Source organism: Triturus cristatus, chromosome 4_2, assembly GCF_964204655.1.
Source record: "Triturus cristatus chromosome 4_2, aTriCri1.1, whole genome shotgun sequence".
Taxonomy (NCBI): Eukaryota; Metazoa; Chordata; class Amphibia; order Caudata; family Salamandridae; genus Triturus; species Triturus cristatus.
The window spans coordinates 816933946-816944250 of NC_140586.1; the positions used below are offsets into that span (position 1 = coordinate 816933946).

The 10305-nt window shown below is 50.1% G+C and overlaps 1 protein-coding gene across 2 annotated transcripts in view; it reads right to left on the minus strand.

Annotated features, from left to right (window-relative positions):
- MAST2 (microtubule associated serine/threonine kinase 2) overlaps positions 1–4620 on the minus strand; it is a 1353759-nt gene extending 1349139 nt beyond the window's left edge. Inside the window, exon 1 of one of the 2 annotated variants that reach the window (XM_085602761.1) lies at positions 4185–4620. In XM_085602761.1, the coding sequence (XP_085458887.1) occupies positions 4185–4331 (147 nt within the window). In that variant the 5' untranslated portion in view covers positions 4332–4620. The remainder of the gene's footprint in view (positions 1–4184) is intronic. The other variant, XM_085602760.1, reaches the window with a different exon arrangement.
- Between the last annotated feature and the right edge of the window lie 5685 nt (positions 4621–10305).

Consider the following 10305-nt stretch of genomic DNA (forward strand, 5'->3'; position numbering starts at 1 on the left):
ACTGTCTTACGTGCTCCCGGGTGGTCCCCCTGACGGACGAGGTGAGAGAGGAGTTGGAGTGGTGGCTAGCGCATATGGAGCCTGGAACAGAAGGGCTATCTTCGGTTCCGTTCCCGACTTGGTGATAGAGTCGGACGCCAGCAGGTCAGGCTGGGGCGCTCAGAGTTGGGATTTCTCCACCGGCGGAAATTGGTCTCCTCAAGAGCAACAAATGCATATAAGCTGCCTGGAGCTTTTGGCAGGGTGGTTTGCGGTCCGCTGCTGGACCAAGGACCGGGTTCAATCCTCGGTACTCCTAAAGATGGACAATGTCTCAGCAGTGACGTATATCAATCATCTGGGAGGCACCAGGTCTCGAGCCCTGGCGAACATGGCCAAGAGTTCTGGAATTTCGGCCTGGACAAACAGGTCTCGGTGACAGCGGAGTACCTTCCTGGTTGGGACAACCAAGTAGCGGATTGGCATTCCCGCCATCTGCGGGACGCCAGTGTCTGGAAGCTGGACTCACAGGTTTTTCCACCTGCTGGCCGATCGATGGGGCCCCTTCTGCATCGACCTGTATGCGTGCCGGCTCGACCACCAGCTCCCACGGTTCTTCAGTTGGAGACCAGACCCGCTGGCGTAAGCGACGGACGCATTCATCCAGGATTGGAGTCAGGAGAACGGGTAGTCGCTTCCCCCATTATTGATGATCATGTGGACGGCAGCCCTGGTCCGCAGGTAGAAGGCAACGATGGTACTTGTAACACCACTTTGGAGGTCTCAAGTTTGGATTCCAGTTCTTCTGGAACTTTCTTGGGCTTCTCTAACCCGACTCCCCCACTTTCCTCACATTCTGATGAATCAGGAGGGCGAGTCCCGCCGTCTGGAAGAAGAGGGCTTGTTACACTTCATGGCCTAGCAGATTACAGGCAAAGGTGGAGCCTCCCAGGCCTTTTGAGACACGCTGAGCTCTTACTTTCCAGAGTCTGGGCCGACAGCACATCCAAGCGTTATCGGTCCGCATGGACATGATGGGTATGCTGGTGTATGCGAAGGGAAGTGGATCCCGTGGGCTCAGATATAACTCACGTTCTCAATTACTTGGCAAGCTTAGCAGAATAGGGTTTGGCCTATAGGTCAATAAACATCAACAAATCAGCCATTTCAGCGGGGGAACGCTCCGGTTGAAGGGGCACCGCTGGGCGAGCACCCTTTTGTCTACAGGTTACTAAGAGGGGTCCGTTTGCCTCTTCCACCGGAACCTCGATACTCGGTCCTTTTGGACGTCAATCTGGTGTTAAACCTTTTCTTATCTTGGCAACCCAACCGGTTCTTATTGCGAAAAGAAATTTCGGCAAAGCTGGCGATGTTGTTGTACTTCATCTCTTGCAGGAGGGTCTCTGACATTCGAGCCTTAGATATTACGGCTAGAGTTTTTCCCCCGGACGGGGTAACGTTCACGGTGAGTAGACGCACCAAGTCAAACACCCGCACAATTTCCTACCCAGCTTTCGCAGATTCCCCGAAGCTCTGAGTGGTAAAATGCCTTGAGGCCTATGAGGGAGCTACGGAGGTAGTCTGTCCACCGGGCGAAGGACAACTCCTGATAGCACTCAGAAAGCCGTTCAAGGCGGCTTCTTCTTCCACAATAGCCCGCTGGGTCAGGTGGGTAATGCAGGAGGCGGGCATTAATACTAAGGAGTTCGGGGCCCATACAGGACAGGGGGGTGATGGCCTCTAAGGCCTTAAGTCTGGGCACTCGTTTGGAGGATCTCATTAGAGCGTCAGACTGGTCCTCAGATTCCAAGTTTAAGAGGTTTTACTTTAAACAGGTGCTGAATAAGGCCCAGGTGGTGAGTAAGCTTAGAAGGAGCATAATCCTCGCCTCTAGTTCCGACATATAATGAAAATTTGCCTAGCCTTGGAGAAGGTAAGTTTCAATTCTATTAAGGACACGGAGGCGAGGATTATCCCTCCCAGCAACCAGAGTGGATGCTAGCCCACTCGTATGGGAGTAAGTAATCTATTTTTGTTTTGCTTATTCTGTGATACAGCCTTAAAGTGTGGCATTGTTTATCTGATACTGTGCATGTGTTTTCTCTGATGTGGCAACCGAATTTACATTGCTAATACTGATGCATATTGTCTTTCCAGGTAACGATGGGTCGAAGCAAGACACATGAAAAGAAAGGAAAGGCATGACTTGTGCGAAGAAAGAGGGATAACAAAAAGTGACATGGAGTGTTATACAGCCTGGAAGGTGGACACTGTGAAAGGACTAATGAAGTTGCTGTTTCTGATTTTTCCCTGGTTTCATGGGAAATGCTGTTTATGAATTTTGTGATTAAAGCAAAGAAAGGGTAATCATAAACCTTGCCTCCGTGTCCTTAATAGAATGAATTAAAACTTACCTTCTCCAAGGTTAGGCAAATTTTCATTCATCTCACAGTGGGAAATGTGATTATTTTGGGGTCCCACCCCAACTTAAGGTGAGGACCCAGATGATGACCTGGAAAGGAAAAGCATGCAGTGCGGAATGGTTTTGTGGTGGTCCCATCGTACTAGGATCACCACAGGCTGAGTTGTGGGAAAAATATGTTTTGAATAAAGGGCCCGCAAAGCTTTATGGGGCAGATTTCCGTAGTGCAGTGAATATTATAGTATTGGCTGCCCTGCAAATCAATATGTTCTTACTAAATCATGGTAGTTTTTAATTTGAAAAAGAAGTGTTCCTGTAATACAAGGCCTTTAGTTCCAAAATGTTTCCTGACCCCCCCCCCCCCCCCCAAAAAAAAAACATGCTACGTAAATAAAGGGTAATAATCACGTTATTTTTATGTAAATGCCTTGCGTGCATAAAATGTGCTGAACTTGACCTCCAAAGAAGTATGTCCCATCTCTAAAGTGTGCCCATCATTTATTCCAAAAGCGTATCCTTGAATGAAGGATATTCAACTTGTATTCAAACTCCTGTTTGCCAAATAAAACGTGCCCTTCTCTTACTCAAAACCCCTGTTACCAAAATATATTGTGCCCCACTCAACGTAGGTTATACATTTAATGTCTTGTGGGCACCGTTTTCAGTCCTGAGCACACGTAATGCCACTATATTTATTTATTGAGAACTTTGAGATAGATTAATTTGTGCTAAACAATTCTCAGCCTCGTGTCCACCTCGTGCCTCCCTCTTCCACCATCCCACAAAGCCTATATCGCATCTCATACTTCTCCTCTTCATCCTTTCTCTCTCCATCATGGCCGTTTGTCCATCCTCCTCTCCTCCTTTATTCCCCCTTGTATGCCTTTCTGTCTCCGTTAAAGTTCGATAATGAAAAGTAGTCCTGGTCGCCAAAAATGAGCGTCGGGCACATCACTTACGCAAATTGAATACTGATTTTAGGATGTACTATATATCATCTAGATGGCCACTTCACTACGCTGGCATAGACAGAAAAATATATTTTCCAGTACAGAGCAAACTAAGACGACAACATCCAGAATGCATTGGGACGTCAGTCGAAGACCTAGGACTGGAAACAGTGGCCACCCAAATTCAAAACGAAGTAGTTCCTAAATTAAAGGGGCTTATTGTCAGTTCAAAAACATATTCACTTAGACGTGCTCAGATACTCTTCCAAAGCGGCGCAGCAACAGAACAAATTTCACATCATTCCGCCAAAATGTCACAATGCGTAAAAGGAGCACAAATGAAGACCGACACCGGGTGTGGCACCAAGCGAGTCATTTAGTGTGGTGGATGTAACCTTGTTTTTTTTTTCTTTTTTTAAAACGTGCAGCTATTACTCAACCCATACAACATGCAACCAAAGAAAACAAAATTACGCTTTAAGACAAAGCTTTATCTAGCGTAAACTGAATCGATCACAGTGGAGAAACAGGTAACTTTGAGTGTTGTACACGAGTAATATTGTTGCCTTTAATGGGGTGGGCGTGGCTATTAGGTGTGCAACGTGTATTTCCAAACAATGATAAAGTGTGCATGATGATTGGTTTTAAAGGGTAACGTGGGGAAGTATTCTGATGCCAGGGGGTGCCAAGTATCCTCTGCGGCATCACTGCCCTGGCTGGCGCCCCGTACACCTGGCTCTCTGCAGCAGCACTCCTAGTGCCGCCCGCCTCCCCAATGAAGGTGTGAGGGCTCATGCAAACCAAGAGATCAAGCTGCGGTCCGCTGCCTTTACCTGCTCTCTGCCGGCTGCCCTCTCCTCCGCTGCTCCTTTCCTTTTCACCGGCTGAGGCTTCCTGTCAGCGGCCAGGAGGAGCCTGCCATCCCTCTGAGCAGCTGGCGGCGGCGGTTCCGGCCGGTCCCGATACTTGCCCTTCTTCATATCTTCTTCCCGTTTCCTCCCCCTGGGTCTCCGCAGTGGTACGACCCTCCGTACACAGACCGAACGTTGGACAGGCGATCACACTGGACTGGGGGAGCGTGTGTGTTCAGCCTCGCAGTCTGACGCCTCGCGCATGATTGCATCCGCTCCGGAGGTTATTGTGCGCCGGGAGGCGTCCTCCTTGTCTCCGTCAGCGCTGTACAGTCCGGTCGGTAAAGCCTCCGCGGCATTGCGCGTCACCCGCCCGCTCCGTCCCTCACATACTCCAGCACAGTTTCTTCAGGTCTCCGCCCTCCTCTATTTTCTTCCCCTGCCTCGCAGAACTATTCTCCTGTCAAGCTGCGTGGCGGAGTTCGCATGCGCAGCAGAGGCGCGCGAGGAGTTGCCTGCGTACACACACGCTTAGTGCTGCGGCTCGCGCTGCGGGATACAGAGCAGCACTGCGTAGTCTCACTGGGAAGTCTGCAGCATTGCTGCTGCACTCTGCGGTGTATGATGGAACGGACACTTCGGAATGCTGTGCGGGCAGCAAAAACATCCAGATAAATAAAACAAGTGAAGTGCATTATTATTATTTTAATGTTTTTACAGAGTACATCCTATTCTTGTTAAGTTTACAATTTTCACCATGTGGTGTTTGCGTAGCACTGCACACAGGAAATTAGGTACGTGTTTTCGTGTTGTGAAGGACGTTAAGAGAATCGAAAAAGACGCATCTCTATTCAACACCTGGGCATCAATGATATTAAACAGAACCCTCCCCAGCCCTTATGCAATGCAAGGGAGGGAAGAGAAGAGAACGACTGCCGTGGACAAGACAGGCGGAGACTGTAAGGGTGCATGGAAAGGACAGACTCCCTTCCCGCTCTGCACAGCTGTGGCGCTTTTCTATAATATCCTAGCACGTGGCAAGGGCAGGAAGGTATCTATAAAGACTGGGGAATGTATATAATCGCCCCCATCTTCTAGTCCTGGCAGGGCAAGAGGGCGTGAAGAAATTGATGATTTTTTATCTCTCCCACGCTTCTGTGGCAGGCTAAGGAGAGCTCTGCATCAGTGGGCATAATTATGCATTATGGTGTGCATAGTCGAGTAGTTCCCCTCCTGCTGCACTACTTCAGTTTTGCCCCTTTTCCTTCACATTCTGTTAACATTGTGAGTCTTTTTAATAATCGGTGAATTTACCCACATAAAACAACATGTTACATCTCATGCACCATTTTTCACTGGTGAACCGTGTTTTTAGGTGTGGCCTGACAGCGCAGCTGTTGCCGATCCTATGTGAGCACCTACAAAAATATCTTTCTGGAGTACTACAAAGAGGGTCTTTGACTCCTCCCACATATTTTAATTGAGCAGCAGTGGAGTGCTTTCACGGAAATAGTGCTTCACTTTCACTCAGCTGTGATTGCTTCACTTGTTTATTCAGCCGCTGGAGCCCCCAGCGATATATATGTCTGCCTCGAGGAGGCAACTAACACATATAAAGTAACAAGCTTACAATGGGATGGATGGGGCTTGACCTTTCAGGTGCACACCTGTCCTGTCATGCTGTTAAAACGTCAGAAAAAGTGAATAATTTTCGTTGATCGTTTTTCTCTGATGGCAGCACAAATGCGAGGAGGAAATACATGAGGAATATATTTCTTTTTTCCAGTAGCACCTTGATGGTTGCCAATGTATGTGCACCTGAATAGGGCTTTTTGATTATGGTTTCAACTAATGGTAAATGCTATCGCCTTATCAGTTCTTTGGGAAAAGTTATGCCAGTTTTAAAAAAATGGTTGCGACTAGTATTTTTGCGACCAGTGTGGCATTTTGCAACCAACCCATGTACCAATAAATCATTAGCAAAATACCACATTACAGTGGGTTTCAATTCCAACTACTTCATGAATATTAATGAAGTAGGTCACTATTTGCGACTCATTGCAATTCGCAGCCATGATAGTGATGATGGCTTGCTGGGGTCAACGGACATTATTGTCATAAAGCAATATGTATTTGTAAATGCAGTCCGCTTTTGTTAAAAAAAAAAAAAAAAAAAAAAAAGAAGCGTTTATAAAAGATGTAAAGTCTAACTAATACTTTTTAATAGTATGCAGTGGTCCATGGGGCAACTGCTTACTCTTAACCCCTTCTGTGCCCCGCCCTTTCCCCGCCCTGTGCCGGGCGTTACATTAGCGGGCGGGGTTCATGACGAGATAGTCTCGTCATGGGCACAGCGCAACCGTGCTCCATGACGAGACTATCTCGTCATGGGCACTGAAGAGGTTAAAAATATTTTTGTCAACATTCACAAAGGAGGAAGGGGTGCTTTGGATATCTCTTACCGTTTACAAATGGGTTCCCACTATATTTGTGTAGTAATATATTGACGTTTTGAGACTGGATTTTGTTTGCAAAACAAGAATACATTCCATTCAAATCAGTATTTGTTAGTTTTGGAAAACGAGGCAGCATCTGTGAGGCCTACACAAATAACATGACTACATTTGTCCTTCACTGGGAACCAAACACCCAATTGTAGTGCCTGACTCTCAGAGGGTAGCGTTGCAGAGCAGTCTGAGGCTTACTCAAGGGAGGTGGTGTGGGCTAGTAATCGCCATTTGCATGTGCGCAAAAATAACACTCAATAATTGATTGTCCAGTCTGTACTTTGCTTTATAAAAGTAAGAGTACATTTATTAAACACACACACTACTCAATACTATGCACCAATTTACAAATATTCATAAGCTGTTGGAATTACTTTGAGGCATTGCATAACATCTCCACCCCTCCCGTAGGGGGTGGGGTCTAGTACCACCACTCCCATGTATGCACATCATCTTGCCCCCAATGCCATTAGTTGAACATAACCTGGGGCGTGGGCCCTGCGCACTGGCACTATCCCAGTGGCGACCCACCCCATTACCTCAACAAGCATTAAAAATGGGTACACCTGCCTTGGTGACACATGAACTTGACTGAGCATCTCCTACTGACCATAAAGTATGCACCTCTATATCTTAAGGGCTAGCAGTCTGGGGTCTTCACCTAAGTGCAGCAGCAAGAATTCATGTTTAAGCACACTTTAGAATGACAGTACTCAGCACATTTGTGGATCATTAGAATGTAGCAGGAAAGTCTGGCCACATAACCCCACTTTGCTTACAACATCACCTTACACCAGTACTTCACATTGAACAGGTGAACTTCAGTCCCTCTAAACGAAATATCCATTAGTAAATGCATTTCAGTGCAATTACACCTCTTCACCTCCAGGGGATGCCCTTCTCCAGACATCCGCACCTCAGCCTTTCACTCCTTGATGCAATTATCAAAACACCCTCAGCTGAAGAACAAGTAGTCCCAGTCCTGCAGATATTAATTGCTGGCTGAGCCCTGGAGGGGTTATTCCTTTCGAATCCCCAGGACACCTAGGGTGACTTGTCTCTTCATGCTGGGGGGAGGGAGTCTGCGCTTCTCCGGCAGCGCCTCCCAGCACCTTTTCACCATTGAGGGTGACCCCCCTCCTCTGGGGGCCATCAGGCACCAAAAACGCGGCATTTCCAGATGCCTTGCAAGGCATTGTGGGGCGCTTCGTGCTCCGCTTTATGAATATTTGATGAGCGGCTCTCCCGCTGTGCCGGGGAGAGCCGCGGTGTGCTGCCTGCGGCTTCGCCGCATCATCAGGCCTCGTTGGGGGGCCCGGTCCCACCCAGACCCCCAGGTAAGTTCTATGGCTCGGGGAGCCCACCCCCGGCCACCTTGCCCATTTTCAGGGGCCCGGTCCCACCCGGGTCCCTTTCCTCTTCTTTCGGGGTCCCGGTCCCACCCGGGACCCCCGCATGCCTTCCTGGTGGAGGGCAGCTCGAGGCGCCCACCCCCGGCTTCCCCCGCCGACTCCCCGCATGGCCCGCACCCTCTAGTGTATCCGCGGGAGCCAGAGACTTCTTTGCCGCCGGAGCGGGCAGACACGGAGGCGGCCTCCATGGCCGCGGGTCGGGTGCGACGGCACTCCCCCCTCTTCGCCGGGGCCCGGGCCCCTTGGGCAGCTTCACGGGGAGAGTTCCGGCGCTCCCCGACTCGACTCTTCTGCGGGGGCCAGGGTGGGCTCCTGGCACCCTGCGCGAGCCTCTACTTGGTCTTCGGGGCCCGGGGATGGGGTCCCGGGCCCCTTCCCCGCACATTTTCACAGGGAGCGCGATGGCGCTCCCCAACTTGATCTTCGGTGGGGGCCAGGGTGGGCTCCTGGCACCCCACGGGGCACCTTCATGAGGAGCGCGACAACACTCCCATCTTCGCGGGGGGCGCGACGGCGCTCCCCCACCTCCATCTTCGGTGGGGGCCAGGGTGGGCTCCTGGCCCCCTCTTGGGTACTTCCACGGGGAGCGCGACGGCGCTCCCCAGTTTCCCTTCTTCTGTGGGCAGCCCCCGAGACCTGACTCACCCTGGGGGCATCTCTGAGACAGGCCGTGGAGCCCCACGCGCTTCGTCGTCTGTCTTCTTGGAGGTCAAAGGTTGCTTACCTTCTGGGGGCATATCTCAGCCCCCAGGGGTCCGATCTTCTCCATGTTCGCATCTTCTTGCTCCTGGTAGCGCCCCTCAGCCACTGGGAGAACTCTCCTTCATCCCCCGGGTCTCCAAGAGGGTGAATTCTGCAGGGAGCGGTCTTCACTGGCTCCCTGCGCCAGCTTTTCACCCGGCTCTGCTCCTTGGCCGCTCTTCTCCCTGCGCAGAGGCCACTGCTTCTGCACACTGGTCCCGGGCTCTTCTTCTGGTGCTGATAGGGTCCTGGGGTCAGTCAGGGGATCTCTCCTTCCAACTGCCCATTGCGCCAGGCTCCAGTACCTTCAGCCTCAGCAGACCACACCCCATAGAGCGCTTCTCTTCCTGTGCAAGCACTTTTTAAAAGTTGAGTAGGGGGCTGGCAGGAAGTCTCTGTTGGTCCTATCAAACAGCGACACATCACTTTCCTGCCCCTGCTCCCTCCTTCTGGTCCAGCCTCTGGGTTTGTTCAAAATGGTGTCGTCCAGGGTCTCTGGCCACATGTCTCTGAAGCCCCTTCCCCCCACGCTGCCTTCCCTCCTTGGTGCAGCCTGGTGCCTGGCACCCAGTGACAGCTGCTCATGGATGAGCCTGTAGCCCCACCCATTTTCTCTTCGTGGAGAGGAGGCCCTATCTTGTGGAAGAAAGGTTATCAATCCATCCAGCTGAGGTCAGCCCTGGCTCAGAGAAATATGACAGTTCTGGATGACCCAAAATCAGTACAAATATGACTTTGGACTCTGCAGAATACTTCTTTTCACATCCGCTACAGTGGACTTAAGTGCGTGTCTGGAATCTGTAGGCCTAATGGAAGTTAATCTAGCCCATGGGCTCCACATTCCCATAGGGGAATAATGAAGTAAACAAACAGTAAGACACACTGACTTTCCCTGGCAGGTTTCTTTCCAGTGTATAAAGCCTATTCCATGTCACCACCCAATACTGCATAAGTCCTGCCACACCATTCACTTTGTAGCTGCTCCTGGACTGCGCACGGTAGGAATCTCCCCTGCGCAGACATGTGTCTGCATGTAACCAGCCTGGTGTCCCTTACTCCAGCTGCTGCGCAGTGGCCTGGTCAAGCCAGGGGGACACCAGTAAAATTCCCATGCAGTCTCTTACATCCTGAGTTCACTGTGGGTGAGTCCCAGCTTATGAGGCTCCCCCACAGTAAAAGCTCAACAATTAGGTGCTCAAAAAGCGAAAAATCCGGGTGGCCCATAGTGTCAGAGCCACCTTCTAACAGTTAGGGTTGCCCTAAACACATTCTTAACACACCCCTTCCAAATACTGATTTGGTATGTAGTGGCAAACACAAATTGCAAATCAGTAACGTGTTACTGAATTGCAATTTGTGTTTGTTGCATACGAAAAAGCCTTTTTATTGCTCACAAACAGCCCAGTTTTACGAATCAGACTCTTTACGAATGCAAAAAGCCTT